Here is a 21903-nt window from a genome sequence, read left to right on the forward strand (position 1 = left end):
AAGCCTACTATATGGCCTGACCACTTGGTCACATTCTGAATTTATAACTGCAGCGTCTGACAAAATTACCAATAACATAAATTAAAGACAAAGACTGTGTTGTGATTTCAGTTATATTTACTTATAAAATGATCAGATAAAGAGTTAGAAGAATGACACAGTAAAGGGCAACAGGTTGGACCCAAACCCAGGCTGCTGGGGCAGGGACTAAGCCCAAAAGGCATGTGCTCCAGGTGAGCCACTGGGATGCCTCACTTCAGGAAGCCTTATCTTTTTATCTTTGTTTCTATTTGTCTCTCACATAGAACACAGCCTCCATATGGGTCTGTCCTAACAGTTGTAATAAAGTAAAAAAGTATGTTAAATTCTTCCTAGTACATTGATTGAAATTATTTCAAACCATCAGTCCAAATAACACATCCTACAGTATAAATTGCTTTAACTGATTTAGCCATTCATTGCCAAGTCTATTGAAACTCCTCTTCATCATTGGTCATGCAAATGAGAAAGTCAGTTACCATGAGCTCCAGATACGTACTTGTCCCGTTAAGTTCTGTTTTTGTTTTTGTTTTTTTTTAATCACATAGTTACAACCGGCTCAGGGTCCACTTCCTCTGTCTTCATGCCAGTGTCGACCACATCAGGTGGGGATTTCTCATTGCTGAAGAACAGTGGGTTGTCGAAGGCGGTAAATCTGCCAGGGATGGTCAGGCGACGATTAGACTTCTTAAAGACGAAGAAGGCAATCACTGCCCCCATGGCAATCCCAGCAATGACCAGCACAGCTACCAAAGATATGTGGCCACTGTGATGAGGATTAAATCCAGTTCCTGTACAGTTTTAAAAAGTAGGTGATGATCAGTCAAAATAATTTATTCACAATGTTGAGTGAAGTAAATGAGATTAAAAAAAAAGTGTTTCTCACTGGCTGACGGTGATGGCTTTGGTGGTAATACTAGAGAAAGAAAGTAAACATAAACAAATAACACACTTTAATGAATTCACAATAGTACAACAAAATTACACCACACAATATTAGCCTGATAATTGTCCTACTTCACAAATGGGAGCAGAAGATGGGAGCAGCATCTGAGAAGCCCCATGATGTTCAGACAATGATATCAAGAATTTTTTTTATTTTCTTTTCATTTATATTTGACAACTTCTACAATGGTCTGTGAAGTTAGCCACTAGGAGCATAAAGCACTTATGAGTGCACAACTGCAAACCTGAATAATGTCTGTGAACTTATAACCTTAATTAACCCGACCTTTATGAGCAGAGTAACAATTAATTGTTCCATTTGAAACAGTGAAGTTGGTCCCGGACACCTTACTGATCACTTACAGTATATGTTTATTACAAGACAGAAAAGTCTGTATTTGCCTGTGACACAGTCAGTCATCTCAAAAGATAGATGTATTGTATTGTCTGATCTCTACATGAAAAAAAAACATCAAAATGATAAGAAGAATTATTCTACCTTTGGGTGTTTTGCAGATGTATGGTCTATAATACCACCGTCCGCCCGTCTTCCATGTCCCACCTGAAGCACTAATCTCTCCATAGCTTCCAGAAGCAGGTTGATATTCATCCCAGTTAGTGTAGTCCATGATTGTGTGGTCTAACCACAACCACTTCTCTGGAGACACATAGATTGTTTTTTTTCTTGTCCAGTTTCTTTTAATGTCAGATTCTTTTTTTTAAATTTAAAAATAACCTTAAATGTGTATATGTCATTAATTTTTCACCAAGCGCAGTTTTTCTTTTCATATGAGAGCACAAAACAAAATGGTACCTTTGTGAGTTTTATACAGGCCGATCCAGAAAGAGGGGTGGTTGTCTTGAAAATTTCTTGCATTACTTTGAATGAATTCTTGCTCAGAGGGATCTTCAATGCTGGCTAGTGATCCACCTTCGCACAACAAAACAGTAGTCCTTAGTGAAAGCTACAGGCATTTTATTGCCTAAAAATAAATTACAAGAAAACTCTTACCATGTCTTACACAACTAGCAGCTGCAGATGACCAGTCTTTTTCTTCTGTGAAAAATATGTAACAATAACCCTTAAATGGTAGCCAGAAATAATTCTGGCCTATGTTTAATGAATCTGGGTCTTCAGGGCAAACTCCTGGAAAAACACTTGACTCTGTTGGAGGCACATCTGTGAATAAGAGAGAGAATGATTGATTAAAATCCAGTCCATTGACCTAGACAGTCTTTTTTTCCACAATACATTTCTGAGCACTGATGAAAATGTGAAGTGTGTTTAAAACCATCTGATGTTAAAACAGTGTTTCAAACACATAAACACAAGAGGTATCCTGATGTTTATAGGGTAATCAATTTTAATACGATGCGACGTGGTCTTTTATTTAGTTATGAATTCATTTGTTTGAATTTAATGTTAGACAGTTATTGATCATACCTGTTGATTTCATACAAATGCTGCTAATGGTCCGATTGCAGTGAGCGGTCTTCCATTTTCCATCCACGTCTACATAGACACAAGGTCGGTCCCTGCTTGGTTCATCATGACCCCAGGAACTAAATTTCATGTGCCAGCCATCAATATATCTGAAATAACCACTGGTCTGAAAAAAGGTAGATCAAATTAAAATTTCCATGTTGTCTACCATTTCTAACAAAGTTCAAATTGATACTTCATCTGAGAGTTGGAAGACAAGATAAGGTAAGACATGGAGGATAGTAAAACTCTCAAACTCGAGCAACAGATTTATCTATATACTGCAAAGATGTACAGACAGATAAATCTGGATAACGCATGTTTTGTGTGTGTGAATTTTGATGCTGAAATGATATGTCGTGCAGCCCTGCTTACATAACTAATGGCATTCCTATAAGAACTAAGCTGTCTTTGGTTGTAATTAGCAAATGTAGTAAGATGGTGAATATGATAAACATTACACCTCCTATACATCAACATGTTAGCATGCCATGCTGACATTAGCAGTAACTTTCAGGTTTGTAAAAATATGATTACTGTGTACCTCTATACTGCCATTAGCTTCTCCCCTCATGAAAAGTTTTGAGATTTTTTACAGTAATAGTTGACACTTATGGATCTAATTACACCACTACTGCTTCATGAGGAGTTTTTATAACTAACCACAGACAAATGCGTTTTCACAATTTCAATTTGCCATTTGTTTTAGTTTAAAATCTTCCCTGAGTATTCATTGTAGCCAGAAGTAGTAATCCTTTTGATAGGAATTTTTACAATGGTCTGACATTACAAACATACATTAGGTGTGCTGTTTGCTATTTTAAAGACCTGCATTTTGTTCAGTCCAATCCACAGAGAAGTGTTGAGAGTCTGAGCCATCCACTCAACATAGACCTGTGACCACTCATTTCGCAGGCTAGCCAGGTTGCCACCATCATCTTCACAGTGCTTTTTGGCTCCATCCCAGGTCATTGGTTGAGTGACAACCCTGATGGAGTCATTAATTATTTTGGCATAGTCAGTAGTTAGGGTTGGTTCAGGGGAATCTGGGAGAGATGGGTCTGTTTGTGGAGAATGTTAACAAGTTTAGTTTTTCCAGTTAGAGCTTTTGCAGAGAGGCTTAAGAGTTATCATTCAATTCTAGTATCCCGGTATGAATGCAAGTGCTCACTCACCTTATTAAAAATTATTACATTTCACTATGCATGTATTTAAAATTCTGTATATCATATCTTCAAATTCTGACTGATTGCAATTTTGATCGCTGCAAAATATTGAATACAGTACTGAGGAGTCACTCCACAAATTATCAACTGCTGTTGTGCAATTCGTGTTCTTACAGGTAGAATTGTGTGTGTGTGTGTGTGTGTGTGTGTGTGTGTGTGTGTGTGTGTGTGTAATATACACAAATTCTTATGGATCCTTATGGACCCAATGGATATCCAGTGGATAAATATGCCATCAAATGAGCTCAGCTCACCAGGATTTTGAAGACAGATAAATCCATTGGTTTCATTGCAGGACTGAGGTATCCATTTACCAATACCAAGGAGAGGATTGGGATTGATCACAACACAGTCTCCCTGGAGAGAAAATCAAGAAATGGTTGAAAAATGATTGCTGGCCTCTTTATAGAAATGTTTGCCATTATGGACATCTCATTCATATATAGACCCATGTCAATCTGGCAATATGAAGAAATACAGTAGTTTTGTTCAGTGTTCAGCAGTGGGTCTGCTGCATGATAAGTTAAAATCTTTTAAGAAAAGCAATGTCGTCACTTTGTGAGGAGCATACGGTGGGCGAGAAGTTTTAAAAATGCATTAACTGACCAATAAGAGGAAGGCTTACCAACAAAATGTTTTATACATTTAAATTTACCATGTTTTCACATAGGCTACTTTTTTCCAAGCTAACTTCAACAAACCCAATGAGATTCATCACCCTATCATGTCAGCATTGCCCTCTATAGAGTTAAAGTTCTTACTGTTTGAGTGCTGTACTCATGTTGTAGAAGATAACTGATATCCTGCAATGTAAATGCAGAGATTACAAACAAGATTATAAACAACACAAATACAAAAAGTGTACTGTAATTTCTCAAGTCATGAAATAATAAATGGAATTGAAATCTACAGTTAAACTTACCATTGGTTCAGAAGTTAATCTTCTCAATCTTCGATGATAAAGGAAATGCTACAATGTAAACCAAAGTTACAAAACAACACAAACTTGACTCTTCACAATAGTGAATGTACATAGCTGTCTACTTGATGCATATTACACTGTTGTACACAGCTATGCCTTAAGTAAAGTTAAATTTGAATGTTACCGAAATCCTCGATCTGTGAAATATTCGACTATTGTAGAATCTCTGAAATTGAGAAAAGAGACAGTGGAGAAACAAACTGTCACATTTTTATAAACACACACACACAAATTATCAGGAGTGCGACACAGTCCACTTGTTTCACATTGTAAAACACAATTCTGATTGTCTCCACTTACATTAGCCAAGTTGACATATGACCTTGGTTGCCCATCAGTCCAGTAGAATTGATGACCATTGAGAGTACGAAAACCAATCCACAGGTCTGTAGTAGGTGCCTCCACCATTTGAGCCGTCAGAAATACTGAAAATTTGAACAATGATTTATTTGCACAAAGTTTTTCCCCCTCCGGTTCCACCAGAAACACAACATACTATGCTGTCTCAGTGAGTCTTGGAGATGCACCTATTTTTAACATGTGTTTCTATTATAAACTGGATAACAACAGAAACTAGTAACATTCACAGTTAACCTCATAAGTAAGAGCACAGACATCTGAAAAGTGATAGTAGAATTGTCTGGTCACTCATTTCAAAGCACTTCGGTCTGGTTTAGTGAACAGCACTATTGGAGGCTTTAAATGGAACTGTCCATGCACACTGAAAAGGAGTAGTTACAAAGTTTGGTCAATATTTTATTGGGGGGAAAAATATGTGAAACAAACCTTGTACATTTCTTGAGGCAATAGAGGCCAAGTTTCCACCCATTTTTTGGCATTGCTTCCTCGCTCCATCCCACGTTAATTTCAGGTTGTTATTGATGAAGTAACACTAAATGAATGAAAGGAGTTGATTGACAAGCATTTTACTTGTAAGAATAGTACATGTATCCACATTTCAAAACCACTTAATGTGACATCTCTAAAGAGCTTTACATGAATAATTGTTCCCTAAAACATCAATAGACAAAAAAGTGTTTTTTAAGCTCATATCATTGCAAGCACTTCAAATTTCATTCTGTCCTATAAATGGTTTTATTATACCTTCAACAGAACTCATTTATAAAAGTTAAAAATGACCTCTAACCTTGGAGTTAAATTTTTTCCAATAGGTTGGGCAGCTACCTTTAGGGGGCACTGTGGGTGCTACAGTGGTGTTGGCACGTGGTGAGCCTAAACGTTTACAAATGGACCGGTGCTCGTACCCACAATTATAATCATGCCAGAACCCTGTGAACCAATCCAAGACATTAAAATCAACACACATTATAGTCAACACTCAATACAATTTAGATTTGATCAAATATGGAGTTAAAGTTTTAATCTCTAAGATTTTCACATAACATTTCACATAAATCTCTAACATTTTCTCATGCTGGATTAAGATGCATACCCTAAGAATGAATGAGCATTTGTTATAGTGTAAAATCACACTTGCTGTTGACATGATAAAAATTGGTGTCTCTAATTCAACCAGCACTGAAATCTTAAGGATTACAAGTTTAATGCTATGTTAAATTTATCATTTGCATGTATGTCAGTGAAGGTTAATCATATTGTAGTTTACTCACCAGTCTCACTCGTCATGACAGCACAGTTCTCATCATAATTCTTGAAATCAGGCTGACCTTCATCCCACCTTTCAAACACCACTTGAGAACCATCCATCCACCTTAATGTAACACAAAATTGAAATTTTGTAATAAAAAGAAGTCAATGTGAAAATATAACTAAGCGGCGCAAAAAACATTCAGCTGCAGCTCCTCATCTGGTGCTGCCACCCATGAAAAGTCTCAGATACCACCTAATAATAGTTGTACACTGTGCTTAATTAATTTTAATTCTGTCAGTAACTTGATGTCAGGCATAAATTCAACTGGGCTGTTGTCAATCAGTGTGCTCTCTATACGCTGCCGTTAGCGCTTGTCAAAGAAGAAGCTCCACTCTGTTCTGTATTTCATAGTGCAAACACAAGAAGAGTAACTCCTAAAATATTACACTTTAACAACAAGGACGATATACTCTAAATACCAGTGGTTCTCAAAGTGGGGTCCTGGGACCCCCAGGAGTCCTTGAGGGAGTTCCTGGGTTTGCCAGCAAAAGGGGGAATGATTTATTTTCACTAAAATTCCATGTATAAATAACACAGTGTCAGAATGTGTGACTATTTTGATCATTGGTTTTCAAACACTTTCTGTAATAAAAGCAGTCTTGGGGACCCTGGGAAAAAAACATATTAAAAGGGGGTCCACAGTCTAATCTGTCATCTTATAGGTCCTTGATGTGAAAAAGTTTGAGTACCACTGCTATATACTGTACCTTCCTGTCAAAGACATTTATATTAGTGGATATACTATCAACCAAATGTCCAGACCAAGAAAAGGACGATAAGCCACTGATTCTTAAAATGTGAATACTTCCAGTGTGTAAATGAGAATACTGAACACTTTTCTCAGATCCAGAAAACAACATACCTCTACTTCAAGGACAACCAAATACCAGATGTGCCACGGTATTTCCAGTTGACACAATAATGCAACTTTGAAATTACTTAAGTATAAAGTAAATTAGTTCTTTCATATTTATTAATCAGTATTTATTTCATACTCACTCATATGTTTCATCAAGATCTACAGTCAGGCCTATCCAGAAAAACCCATACAGCCTGGATATCTACACAAAGAGACAGACGAAAATGGTAAAACCAGTCATTCTCATATTTTAGTTACTTCTGTAGTTAAAAGTCATGTAAATAATGCAGTATATATGTTACTGCTCACCTGTTTCCATAAAAAGACACTTTCAGCTTCACTGTATATTGTTACCAAATCCCCATGCCTCTGTTTGCAGAAGTGACGAGCATCCTCCATGGCCATCCTATTTTCATTAATATAATACTGAGTCCCATTCCTTTCCAGCCACCCATCTGAGGTCTTATTGTGGTCTGTAAACGTTTTGGAAATATAAAAATAGAACTTCAGTATATATGTAATTTCTATGTCTGTATTTCCCCAGTTGCTCTCAGCATGGAGTCTTAAAGCTGTTTTAATTTAGACATGTAGCTACTGTGCAATACTAAAAATGAAATGAGGCCCAGCCCACAGCAATGTAACAGCTGCAGCATGGGAATGTCACCAATTGATCATACTTGAATTCCAGTTGAAACTGAATAGCATTTTTCTCCCGCTATAGCACACAGGTCTGCTCTGGAAATCACTTGTCCTGTGTTCTCAGAAATCACGACAAAGAAATTATACATTTTATTTTTTTGGTTTCATGATGGCGCCCCCTAGGTTTCGTTCACTTGACAGGATAGTGTTATGGTAGCAGTTTAAATAGATGAAAACTGTATTCCAATGCAACTAATCAAATCTTGCATTGCGCAGGAATATCAGTGTTTTATCAATGGCAGAGCAGACACCGCACAACAAGAGCCACAGACAGAGACACTATTGTTGGAAATTCCTCTCACCCCAAATAAACATAAAAAATCATGGCTAGATGCTGCCAGAAGTAAATAAATAGAAGTAGAAGTAAAAAATTCAAAATGTTAAGCTGGATACAAAAAAAAATGTGAGATAGGATATAACAGGAAACTAATAGAATATAAGTTTAACTAATAAAATTTAAGTCTTTTGAAAATGGTAATCCACTTCAAGAAATGGAATTTAAACCAACTGAAAGCAGAAATTAATCTCATTATGCAGCCAATAACTGTCAAATGATTGTTAATATTTTGTTTTAAGCACTACAGGTGACTATCTACAGTACAGTATCTAGCCTGCAAAAAGATATTATCACAGCGCTGAACAAGCTATTGGTAGCTTGCTCAGCAAGAGACAGTGCAACATAGAATGTGTTCATGTCTGTAAATAGGGAGATATTAGCTAGAGAGTTTAAAGTCTGAGGGTTTGTTTTGAGTTTCAGGCTACTGTATGGTTGTTAGTGTCACCATCAGCCAGTGATAGAATGGTCATAGTTGCTGCTTTATGGAAATACAACTTATGAAGAATTGATTTGATAAGCTATGTGCAAACAAAATGAAACAAAACAGTACAAGTACAGATGCAGGGTGTTGTGATGAAACCGGCAATCACAAAATATGCATTTTCTTTTGAGAGGGGCCATAAGAGAGCATGTAGGACGCATTATTTCTCAGATTGTATCTGGATGATGTAGTGGAATTTATTTACTTCAAAAGTCATGTAATTGTCTCATACTTGTGCATAGCAGCCCACTTACCAGGAGTGACAGGCTCTGGAGGCGGTTTTGGAGTCATTCCTGTAAGGACATAGACAGCAGTGTATTGAGGAGGTAGTGGGTAGCTTGGCATTGAAATTGTGTATATCTGAAAGCATGAAAAAGACATTGCTGAAAACACCCAATTTACAGTCACTCAACTTACTCAACAACAAATGTTACCAGAGAATGACATGTTTTTCTAACATAGGTAACCAAATGACCATGCTTTACCTGCACGGATCTGACAGATCCATTCATTGTACTTCTCACACTGCACATCATTCCAAGTTCCAATTGTGTCCCACCTATATGGCCTGAATTCAGCACAAGATTCCACATTATTTTTATTGTTTGGCTCTCCATCCTCCCAGTGTTGGAAATTTACCTGTAAACAAAAGCAAATAATAAATCATAAAATGATCATTGGATTTTTTCATGCAACTGAGTCACATAAACAGAAACTGATGAACTCAGCCACTGAAGAAAGAGAATACTGTTAACTCACTGGAGATCCATCACTCCATACGTAACCAGTGATTGGGTCAGGGGCACTGAGTCCAATCCAATATGTCCCATATCTATAATGGACAAAGTCATATTAATTATTTAAATTTGAAGCCAGTAATACATTTTATAGTTATCTGTTGAAGCACTTTCCTAGTGCTCTCTTGGACAATAGCCAACCTTTACATTTTGCTGCAGCGAGTTTTGTAATTTTTTAATCCCATGAATCTTAATTTGTAATTTCTCTGTGATCTTTACTATACACAAACATAAGTATACTTAAAACCTAATATTTATTTTGACAGTCATGATAAATTTAGAGCATCTGGAAGGAATGAGAATGGTGTAATTTAGATTTAGAAAAGAATGGTGCATTTTTACAGAAAATATTTTCTAATGCTGCTCTAATTAAATGAGACCAGGATATACTGTACCTTTGTTGTAGTTTTTGAAGCTCAGCAGTGCTGTGGATGCTGAGCAGGTCTCCTCCAATGGCCCTGCAGTAATCTCTGGCCTCATACCAGGTCATCTTGCTTGAAGAGGGCCCAGGAAACACCTAAACCACAAGGCAAGAAGTCTGTGATTAATGGTTGGTAGTGTCTCTTTAACCTTAATGTATCATTTAAAGGAACATTAATGCCTCCAAATAGATATAGAATATAAGATATAGAATAGAGGATATTTTAAAGATTTTGGTTTGTTGCATTGTTGCAATTCTGGTTGTGTTTTGTTGTTTGTTAGGCTGTGTGGTCTGTTTTCCTCCTTCCAGTGTGTGAGCTTAAAATGGGACATTTTTACAGATGTCAGTAGCAACTGTTTTCATTATCAATTAATTTGAAGATTAATTTCTCAATTGATCAATTAAGCAAGAGAGATGCCTCACAATTCCTTAAAGCCAATGTTGACAATTTTAGACATCTTATTTTGTCTAACCAACTGTTCAAAAACCAGGAAGAAACAGCAAAAATCTGAAAAGCTGGAACCAGTGAATATTTGGCAAACCAGAGATTTGCAAACCATTCAGTGCGTCTCCCCAGGGTGGCATGGGAGACTTGTCATGGGTGGCAGTTATTTGAGGTATAACAGGTGTCATGTTTCACTTGTGTTAAGCTGCATTGAATCTTACCATGTAGCAGGATCTTCCTGAAACCAATTGAGTCCAACCATCCGCACACTTCAATGGGGTAACAGTTGGTGGGGCAGGGGTTAAAACTGCCCCCTCTGCCAGGTGTTTGCAAATGTACTTCTCCTTATTGGTGCAGGGCAGCACATCCCAGAGGCCAGCAAAAAAACCACTTGTCATGGCAACACAGCCTTGATTGTGACCTTATGTTGTCAAGGGACAAAATATCAATTTTTAGTGGTGAAGCCACTTTTGTACATATCTTACAGAGGGAGGTTCCATTTTTTTTCCTAACCTGGCATTCCAGTGTTCCAGTGAGTAAACCTCACTGAGTCTGTGTTGGTCCACAGAAAGCGATCAATGTCTTTCTGGTTTGAGAGTCCCAGCCAGAAGTACTTCTCTGGTCTTAAGCCAACTAAGCTCACAAGGAATGCGTTGTCCACCCTGGAAATATTTTGCACAAGTAAAATGACAAGATTTATCATATCAGTGAATGATCAATCACAAAAGTGCAGTTGTTTTTTTTTATTTGAGTTACATCTGAACCCCTAAACTCTAGCATGCTCATGTTTAGTAAGTTCAAAATGTTTGGAGTCAAAACAAATGCTTTTACCCAGTTGAAACATCTGCCAAGTAGGAATCTGAGCTCTTGCAGTCGTCTTTTGCTTCATCGAACGTCTTTGTCTCTGTCCCTACAAAGTAGCAGTAGGAGCCATGTCTTTTCCAACCCTGGAGTCAGAAAACAATTGTAGGAATACATTAGCTTGGTGTCATATTTTAGTATGTGTCATCATTATGGGGTAGCAATATCTAACACAGCTTAATGTTTTGTATCTTCAGGGATTATATGGGGTGGCTTATTATCATTGATCATTGCTTATTATCATATCATTAATTGTTCACACACAGTTTTGCAGCCTGTATTCTGCTCCACTTCATCTCCCGTAGGTTCAGAGGCACTTGTCTTCATACAGATGAAGCCATGTTTCTCCCCACACACACGGTCAGCCCAGTTCCCATTCTGCAAAAAAAAAAATGCCATAAAAAGTCAATCTGTGTGGAAATTTCGTGTACTGACACTCAGGCAAACCACAATGTACAGTATGCCATCAAACAAAAATCCCATAGTCTGCAATCTGTTCAAATTCATTAGCATAGATATAAACATGTACAGTAGATTGTATGGCCAGAAATATGTGGACCCAAATGTTACACATGTTTGTGATTGTTGAGTATCTCATTCCAAAACCATGGGTATTAAAATGCTAGTATAACAGTTGTTCCTCTTCTAGGAAGACTCTCTGCAATACCTTGCAACCTGAATTCAGGGATTTGTTGCCATTCATGAGACTGTTAGTGAGGTCAACCACTGATGATGGGTGCTAAGACTTAACTCACATTTGGCACTGCAGTTCAGTGGGGCTGATGTCAGGTCATTGTGCAAGCCAGTTCTTCCATGCCTTTTTGATTGCTTTGTACAAGGGGGCATTATTTAGTTGAAACAGGAAAGGGCCTGCCCCAGATTGTTGCCACATAGTTTGAATCACACTGTTGTCTGCAGTATCACAGTATGCAGCGAACTAAAGTGTGTTTCAAAGCTACACACTTTTCTGTTTTGTTGACCGAAGCAGGTCAGTTTTCATTACTGGACAAATAATGATACTTTTACAAGAAGCTAGGATGTTTACTATACCCACATGATGCACCTTACCTCTCCCCTGATGAGAACACAGTCTTCTTGATCTGTGAACACAGCAGGTTTCCCAAATTCCCAGCTTGTGAAACTGACAGTAGCGTGGTCAATCCAGTCAAACAGCCCTTCTGTCTTCCTGTCATTCAGTCCAATCCAAAGCTCATCAGTGGATGCTGCAGACATAGAAAAATTATATTTCTGTCAACCAATCTACGTATAATTTCCTGTGGCACAGTTGTTCGTTAGCACTGACTGTGTTGTCAGTTGTAGACTATTGTTGGTCATCATTGCTGTGGGATGTGGAGGCTTACAGGGCTATAGGTCTGTGTGTAACATTGATAAGTACTGTTGTAACTCTTATTGGTCTAAAGGCTCTACCAAAGAAGGAATTTAGCCCTCCCCAAAAACATGAAGGAACACAGCCATGTTGTAGAACAACAAATATTGATATTCAATGCTAGGGAATTAAAAACAAGACTGATATGTGTCAACATCAGGTGTGTAAGTAACAACTAGAGGGCCAGATTATGGGTTGGCACCACAAGAAAGCCCTTTCTACCCAAAGGTTTGCTGTTTGTTGTAAAGACTTCTTTCCAGCGACCCTTTGTTTTATTGTCTTCACTCACCAAATCCAAGTTGAGAGATGACAAAGCTTTGGTCTTCCACATTGCGGATGCTGACTAAGTCCCCTCCTTCCTTGCGGCACACTTTCTGAGCATCAGACCATGTTTTCTGAGTACGATTAAGGTAGAAGCAGTGACCATTGTAGGGAATCCAAGGGCTTGAACAAAATCCCGTCTCAACAGCTGATCAGGAAAAGAAGAAATAAATACAAAGGCTGAGTGACAGATACTATAAAATGAACTGAAGACAAAATAGTAATACACAAACTTTATTGGGTATGGCTCCACGAAAATACAATAGGTCTTTTCTTTACCTTCAGTAGGAGGAGCCACAGCTCCATCACTGTAGCAGATGTATCCCAGTTTCTTGGTGCATGTTGAACTTTGCCAGGAGTACTGTACAGCACCATCAACAATTGCACAGTTTTGTCCTGGATTAGGCAGTGGATGTCCTAAAACAAGACAAGAGTTAAAGTTTACATGATAGCAAAGACTCCACAAATTCAACTTTACACTAATTTTACTTTTAACACTTAAACAAATTATAATGCTATCAAATGATATCACTAGGCCTAAATAAGAATTGCAATATAAATAGCAAAGTTACTGGTATTGCCAGTTGAGACAACAATAGAAAAATTGAAACAGGAAAAGTAGGAATAAAACAATCTGACTAAAACTGAGTTTGCCCTTATTTACAGTGCAACAAAACTGTATACAACCCTGGTCACAATAACTAAAACGTTAAGTAATTACAATTCTAGTCTTTTTGCTACAGTTTTGTTTTTAGCCATATCCCAAGAAGAATGATGCCAATTAATTTGAAACACAAGTGTTTGACCATCATGAAAGGTCGATATATGTCTATATGTAAAATACTCTACTTTCCACTGTCCACTTCAGAGGACAAGCTCGGCCAGGTCATAGTTTTCATTTTTTCTTCTTTAAAAACACTTTCCTCATTTCCTCTCCAGTCAAGTTTCTTGGGACTGTGAGTCATCTTTTCATTCACTGTAATATCAATTCCTTAACTAGATGGCAACATGGTGTGTATAAGGTAGAAAGTACAAGACAGATGGAACAAATTAAATATTCAGTTTACCTTAGGAGTAGCGACAAAATGTACTGAAGTGAAACCTACCTGAGTCCCAATTCAGATAACGGTAAGGCTTCCCGTTAGACCACTGCCAACCATGTTCTGGATCCAGGGTTAGTCCATTCCAAAGCTTGCCCCCTCGTCTTCCGCCTCCCGTTTCTAGTAGCGCTGTGAGTGTGTATTTTTTTTTTAAAAAGCATGGAAAATGAAAAATTATGAAAATAATGAACAAGATTTCTTAAAACTTGTCATAATAGCAGAGTATCCATGTCTTCATTTTAACATACACTCACTGGCCACTTTATTAGGTCCACCTGTTCAAGTCCTAACGCAAATATCTAAATAGCCAATCACATGTAACTCAATGCATTTAGGCATGTAGACATGGTCAAGACGACCTGCTAAAGTTCAAACCATGCATCAGAATGTGGAAGAAAGGGGATTTAAGTGACTTTGAACGTAGCACGGTTGTTGGTGCCAGATGGGCTAGTCTGAGTATTTCAGAAACTGCATCTATTTAGATCTAATAATCTATTTAGATTTTCCTGCACAAACATCTCTAGGGTTCAAGAATGGTCCGAAACAGAGAAAATATCCAGTAAGTGGCAGTTCTCTGGGCCAAAATGCCTTGTTGATGCTAGAGGTCAGAGCAGAATGGTCAGACTGCTTTGAACTGAAAGGAAGTCAACTGTAACTCAAGTAACCACTCATTACAACCAAGGTATGCAGAAGAGCATCTCTGAAGGCACAACACGTTGAACCTTCAGGCAAATGGGGTACAGCAGCAGAAGACCACACTGGGTGCCACTCCTGTCAGCTAAGAACAGGAAACTGAGGCTACAATTCGCACAGGCTCCCCAAATTGGACAACACAAGATTGGAGAAACGTTGCCTGGTCTGATCAGTCTCAATATCTGCGCGACATTTGGATGGTAGGGTCTGAATTAGGTGTCAACAACGTGAAAGCTTGGATCCATCCTGCCCTGTATCAACAGTTCAGCCTGGTGGTGGTGTAATGGTGTAGGGGATATTTTCTTGGCACACTTTGGGGTCCTTAGTACCAACTGAGCATCATTTAAACTCCACAGCCTAGCGGAGTACTGTTGGTGACCATGTCCATTCTTTTATGACCACAATGTACCCATCTTCTGATGGCTGCTTCCAGCAGGATAACGCGCCATGTCACAAAGCTCAAATCATCTCATACTGGTTTCATCAACATGATAATATTCACTGTACTCAAATGGCCCCTAAGTCACCAGATCTCAAGCCAATAGAGCACCTTCGGGATGTGGTGGAACGTGAGATTCACATCATGGATGTGCAGCCAGCAAATGATGCTATCATGTCAATATGGACCAAAATCTCGGAGGAATGTTTCCAGCACCTTGTTGAATCTATGCCACAAGGAATTAAGGCAGTTCTGAAGGCAAAACGGGGTCCAACCCAGTACTAGCAAGGTGTACCTAATAAAGTGGCTGGTGAGTGTATATACAAACAGTGCATTGAAGAATGTATTACAACTATATTTTAATGAGAAACTAAACAGGAAACTAATAACTAATAACATTAATGAAGTAGCTGTTGATTAAAGTAGACACTTTCATACATTATATGGAAGAAATGATGAATGACGAATGCTATTGGTAGGTACCAAATACTGCTCATTCCAAATGCATGCTCCCTTTATCAATACACTAAATATAGAGTCAGTGTCACCCTACCTGTGACATAAGCCTGCTCATGGGGATCGGTGATACTGAGCAGGGAGGCGCCCTGCTGTTTGCAGCTGGCCTCAGCCTGGGGCCAAGAAAGAGCTGACTCTGTGTTGAGCTGGTAATAGGCTCCTGTTGTGATGTGTTTGTTCCAGTGTTCTTTGGCTGTGAAATACCATAGAGATGCATTCAGGAATGTAGTATTTTTTTCATGTAACCGCAATTGTACATTTATGCCTCCTTGATACTGATATCCTAAAAGCCTTCACATCTGCGTACATTTAAAAGAATGCACACTGTAAATATACTCTTCATTCACTGCAGTATAATTAAACTTTATTTCTCAAAGGCAGTACTTACAGTTAGTTGGGCAGTAGCCCCAGAGTTCATGTTCATATTTTGTTTCAACTGCACACCACAAACGGTTTTCCGAGGAGTCAAACGTAGTGCAGTCTGAGTACCATTTGTTTTTGTACAGGAAGGGAAACATGCAGGTCCTACCATATGCATTCCCTCCAGTGGTGTAAAGCTCTGAGAGACCCAAACAAGGCCAAAAGAACATAGGAAGGAATGTTAGTTTCAGAAAAGTTGTACTTGTAGTAATTAATATTTTATAAGAATATGTGACACATCACCTCACAACCTATGATGGTAAAGTGTGAAAATGTGGAATGGAATCCTTTGAATAAGTCTGTTTTCCTAAATTCCCTTTTCCCAAATTGACAAAAAAAATAATTCACCAGAAGATTTACCTAAAAATTATGAATATATGGCACAGGCATAGTAAATTCAAATACATGAGTAACAGTTTGCTTCCTGCTAGCTGAAGCTAACATACACTGTAAATCTCCTAAAAGATTTTGTATCTGACATGATATAAGATATTTGAAATATAATCTCTAAATTGTATTAATCATTCCAGTTTTGAACTTAAAGTTCCATAAAAAAGATTATGAGTTAGTGTACTGTACCTCTGTTTGTTCTTGTGCAAGCACCACTGGACGTCCCTGAAATTGTGAGGTAGTTATTGGGTCCTATTGTTTTGGAGAGAACTGCTGTGTTATCTGCAATGAGCTGAATGTAAAGCTCTTGGCCTTTGAGGGCGAGCACTGTTTCATTCCTGCATTCCCACATTTGGAGTTCACTTTTTTCATCACAATCGTAGAGGCTTATTTCACTTCCCACACTTTTCCCCTGGACTCCCAGGCACTTTTTCCTCATGGGAACCAGAAGTCGGTCACCAGTTGTCCAGCGTATGTCAATGCAAAGAAAATTGTTTATTTTAACCAAACAAAAACCAGTGGCCTTGTTATTCAGTTGAAAAGGTAAATCTGTAGAGAAAATGCAAATAATCAATACAAAGTTCTGTTTGTAAGGCAATGCAGAAGAAATCAGAAAACCCTCTAAGCAACAGTCAGTGGAGTTGCTAGGTCTAATTTACATTATATTATATGTTATATTATAATATGTTATATTATATGGACAGTAGTGACAGATATTCACAGAATACACACAACATTAATAACCAAACAGGGTTCTTATCTTTATAGTCCCAATATTGTAATTAATGTTGAATTGTAAAAAACGCTACAATAATAAAGTAGCACAGGTACCACTCTGACTCATAGTGAAGTACACAGTCAAGATATATCATGCAATATGCATAATGTACTGTACATAGTCTCTAAAAATCTTACAAAAAGCTTAAAAAGTCCTAATACTGTACCATTTGATGCCAAACATTGTAACATTTGGATGATGAGCACCAAGGTTGTACAGGTTATCTTGATTGTCCGCATTTTTATGAATTTTTTTAAAGCCAAAGACTTTATCCATGCATTGTTTGCAGAGAATTTGAGACTTGTGTTAATAATGGGGGAAGAAGAGAATTTAAATAGTACACACACATCCTGCCACATCATGTTGTCACACCTTTTTTTGATTTATTTTTAATGAATCAGCCTTTTGAGTCAGACATGTCAATATTTTATTTCACATGTACAAGGGGGGAAGTTTTGCTAAACCCAAATGCTGATGTTGCACCCAGAGCTGTTTCACTGTAATGCACTCTCCTTAGCCAGGAACTTAATATACATACACATTGCTACATTTCCTAAGTCGATGTGGGTCATTTCATGATAAGCAGTTGGTGGGAAACAGGAAGTGCAAGTGCTAGTACAACACATGAACCAATGTGAAAGATATTGTATGTCTAAAAAAAAAAAAACAACAACAAAGAAACAAACAAACAAAAAAAAAAACAGATTTAGATTTTTTATTCAGAAACACATTAAACTAACCAACAGTTTTCCCTGATATTATTAATTCCCAAATTTATTTCAAATTAAATTCATTGCTGTCAAATGCACACACACTGGACAGAGACACAGTAAAAATGAAATCGTACAGAAAGCTCAAATTCCTACACACTATCAGCTCTTAGTCTATGGAAAATACAACATTTTGGTCATAGATGTTTGTCAGTGAAGAAGAAAATCTACATATGCAACATACATTTTCTTTGAAGGGACATTTGCCATTACACGTCTGGGGCAATCCCAACCAAATGTTGCTCCCTCCCATTTCCCCTCCCCTGCTGGTCAGAGTCTCCTGATCATACTCCTTTGTCTACCCTCCCCGTCCCCCCCCCCTGCTGACCAGAGCCTTGATCATACTACCTGAGTGTCAAGCCTTTGTCCTTTTGTTTCTTTGTCTCTGACCTTGTCTGGGAGCCATCCCTGCCCCCCTACTGAGTTCACCCTCTTGTAAGACAGTTACCTGTTGCTCATGACTAACCAATACACATCCACTATACGATCCATTCATGAACTGCCTGTGACCACACCTGGGGACAGGGTATATCTGTTCCCTGGCCCTGCATTCTGGAGCAGTGCCTGATACCAGACCCACTCTGTGTCGGTAGGCTCACCATGACCTGGAACTCCAATAAACTTACACCACCACAGCAAACTTGGAACTAGACTAGAGTTTTCTTTTCCTCAACATCAGGCATATAACTCACAGTATGAAACAATTTCATTGCAGACGCAGATTGTCAACAACTAATCCCAAATAAATCAGAACACTGAAAACATCAGTAATTATGAAAAATCTGTAAAACAAGACCAATGCTATATCTTTTGATCTTTTGAATAAGGTAGAATGGAAATAATGGACTGGGAGTTAGAAATACATGTTTCAACAGAAAGTTCAAATATAGTAGAAAGGGTGGAAGATCGGACAAGAAACAGTCAGAAAACAGTTCTTTATCCAAACAGGGATATTACATTTTTAATGAAGATAGAAGAACAGAGGAATCAGTTACTTTTAAGAAAATAAGTGTTTTTTCTTTATTTGACAGCTGCAAAAATGTCAAGGATGATACAGTAAAAAAACATTGTAGTCCTTCATGTAAAGAGAGTCCAGTGACAAAGGGACATTATATTACCTACAAACTGGATAGGATGGTAAGCCTACACTTCCAAGTTTCCCATAAACCAACAGGGATGACTGACTGGAGGTTGGAGTTTGTGTATATTGAACAGACCAAATGCTTCAGTAGCACTTTAGATCCACTTGCATCTTACTTTTAATATAGATTCCCAATCGGACAATGTCAAAAAGCACTCATTCACTCATTCACTCATTCACTACTTAGACGAAGAAGAATGCCTTTATTGCCATTGTCTCGTTAAAAACCATACAATGACATTATGAGTTCTATTCTTGTAAGGTGCCAAAAGTTAAAAACACACCCTCCACACATTCATCTGTACATATTTCACACAGTAATAGATATTAAATAATAAATAAAAACAATAAGTAAAAATGTAGCAGTTAAAAACTGATGGTTACAATATTGCACATGGAGTCAACTCATTATGTTATCAACACAAATATTTTCCTCAGTCGTGACAAGTAAATTGAGATGTCAAACACTTACATAGTCTTTATTATTTTTGCATTGTCAAGTGTACATGCCATGGATTTGGGCACTCAAATAAAATTGTGGACACTAATTGACCTTTAACAATGTGGGGGTCATAAATTATACAAATATAACAAACAATAACTCAGTTGAAGAGAAAGCAATATTGATATAAAGCCTCTTAAAACAAAGAGATTAACAACAAAGTTAAACCTGTGCACTATCCCCAAAAAACAACCCAACATCAGGCTTTATGGGGAGAGTGTATTAATGAAACTACAGTTGATTGTATGAACTGACAGACAAAAAGAGAAGTGACTCAATTTTCAGTTAGCAATGCCAACATGATTGAGACGGTTTCTAGAGAAGAGAGATATTTGGCAGTTTGAAATTGTAGTTCCTTAGATAAAGAATTGTGCAATATTTACAAAAGGGAAGCCACCATAATGCTGACTGATCTGTTCTTCTCTTTTGTCTCAGTGGGTGGATTCCAACTTCTGAATAACTGACACAAAGTCCCAGTTTCTGTAAATACTTTGATGCAATACAGTTCTTGGATCAAGATTTCTGAGGACACGCATCATATCCTGTAGAGAATACAAACTTAAAATATAATGGTTATACTTTAGAGTAGTAAACCCAGTACAGGTACGGTAAAATAGTCTTTATCAGAGTGAAAGCAATGTTCACAGTCAACAACAAGTAGGGAATCAGACCAGGCAAACAAACACAAAGGACTAAAGCCCTTGACTCACAAAGCCAACCTGAGCTGATGGATGCACTGCTCCACATTATCTCTTGTGGTGTATCCTATGTTAGAAGTAACATTATTGTACAGATGTGTTCATACCTTCTGCATCTGGCTGATAGGAAACAACCTGTGTTCTTATGCTGAGAATGTTCGATGAAAATGTTGCAAGTGGAACTATAACCCCGTTCCCAAAAAAGTTGTGACACTGTGTAAAATGTAAATAAAAAACAGAATAAGATTATTTGCAAATCATGACAACATATCAGATGTTGAAATGCTGAAATTATATTGTTTTATGAAAAATAAATGATCAATTTGATGCCAACAACACTTTTTAAAAAAGTTGGGACAGGGGTAAGTTTACCACTGTGTTGTATCACCTCTTCTTTTAACAACACTAAATGTTTCGGAACTGAGGAGATCAGTTGATGGAGTTTTGAAAGTGAAATGTTGTCCCATTCTTGCCTCATGTAGGATTTCAACTCCCCAACAGTTCGGGGTCTCCTTTGTCATATTTTTCATTTCATGATGCACCAAATGTTTTCATGGGCACTAATGCACCCCCATGCCATCACGGATGCTGGCTTTTGAACTGTGCGCTGATATCAGGCTGGATGTTCGTAGTCTTCTTTAGCTCTGAGGACGCAGGGTCCATGATTTCCAAAAACAATTTGAACAACATTTCTGGATGTTTAGATATGGTTTTTTGCATGATGGAGTTTCAACCTGCATTTGTGGATGCAGGGACAAACTGTGTTCACAGACAGTGGTTTTCAGAAGTGTTCCCAAGCCCATGCAGTGATTTCCACTATAGAATTGTGTCTGTTTTTAATGCAGTGGTGCCTGAGGACCCAAAGATCACGGTCATCCAATACTGGTTTTCGGGCCTTGTCCCTCCGGATTCTCTCAATCTTTTAATGATATTATGAACTGTAGATGCTGAAATTCCCGAATTCTTTGCAATTTTACATTGAGGAAAATTATTCTTAAATTGCTGCACTATTTGCCCATGTAGTCTTTCACAGAGTGGTGAATCTCTCCCCATTTCCCATGCACAGAGACTCTTTTTATACCCAATCATCTTACTGACCTGTTGCCAATTAATCTAATTAGCTGTGAGATATTGTTGAGATAAGATTTTTTTTAGCATTACATAGTCTTTTGTTGCCCTTGTCCCAACTTTTTTTGAACGTTTGCTGGCATCAATTCAAATTGAGCATATATTTTTCATAAAACAATAACATTTCAGATTTTCAATATTTGATATGTGTCTTTGTTCTATTTTCATTACACATGGGTTTATATGATTTGTTTTTATTTACATTTTACACACTGTCCCAACTTGGAAACAGGGTTGTTGCTTTCCATTGGTAATGTCAGTGAAGAGCATTTTGCTTGAGTAAATAAAAAGCAGAGAAAAGTAACAAGGAGTAACAAGTAACAAATTTACTTATTGAGTTTTTGATCTATGACTGTTTCTAATACTGACTTTA

At 37.7% G+C, this 21903-nt stretch overlaps 2 protein-coding genes across 6 annotated transcripts in view; one reads left to right on the plus strand and one right to left on the minus strand.

The window, feature by feature from the left end:
* The window catches only part of LOC139629902 (MAM and LDL-receptor class A domain-containing protein 1), a 115584-nt gene that overhangs the window by 46473 nt on the left and 47208 nt on the right, over positions 1–21903 (plus strand). The gene's annotated exons all lie outside the window — the stretch shown is intronic.
* Positions 106–18348, minus strand: LOC139629903 (macrophage mannose receptor 1-like). The gene is made up of 33 exons (XM_071492871.1): positions 17458–18348; positions 16703–17062; positions 16092–16262; positions 15741–15896; positions 14062–14184; positions 13235–13372; positions 12924–13103; positions 12316–12470; positions 11512–11625; positions 11218–11333; positions 10900–11048; positions 10608–10807; positions 9916–10037; positions 9483–9555; positions 9209–9362; positions 8978–9016; positions 7516–7679; positions 7347–7408; positions 6307–6407; positions 5823–5965; positions 5462–5567; positions 4976–5100; positions 4800–4841; positions 4616–4663; positions 4455–4496; positions 3948–4050; positions 3296–3528; positions 2429–2594; positions 1997–2164; positions 1799–1915; positions 1484–1642; positions 926–955; positions 106–830 (listed from the first exon to the last, which is right to left on the minus strand). The coding sequence occupies exons 1-33, from the start codon at positions 17651–17653 to the stop codon at positions 580–582; spliced, it is 4506 nt and encodes a 1501-aa protein (XP_071348972.1). The 5' UTR covers positions 17654–18348; the 3' UTR covers positions 106–579.

This window comes from Trachinotus anak, unplaced genomic scaffold (assembly GCF_046630095.1).
Source record: "Trachinotus anak isolate AG129_WGS33_773 ecotype Australia unplaced genomic scaffold, CSIRO_AGI_Tana_v1 ptg000012l, whole genome shotgun sequence".
NCBI classification, from domain to species: domain Eukaryota; kingdom Metazoa; phylum Chordata; class Actinopteri; order Carangiformes; family Carangidae; genus Trachinotus; species Trachinotus anak.

Bases quoted from the DNA above. Each gene is read 5' to 3' on its own strand.
- LOC139629903 (XM_071492871.1), bottom strand. From the start codon at position 17,653: ATGATGTGGCAGGATGTGTGTGTACTATTTAAATTCTCTTCTTCCCCC. The intron at 5,966-6,306 runs GTGAGTAAACTA...ATTGGTTCACAG, and splicing joins TGTCATGACGAGTGAGACTG to GGTTCTGGCATGATTATAAT. The intron at 4,664-4,799 runs GTAACATTCAAA...TTTACATTGTAG, and splicing joins TTCACAGATCGAGGATTTCG to CATTTCCTTTATCATCGAAG.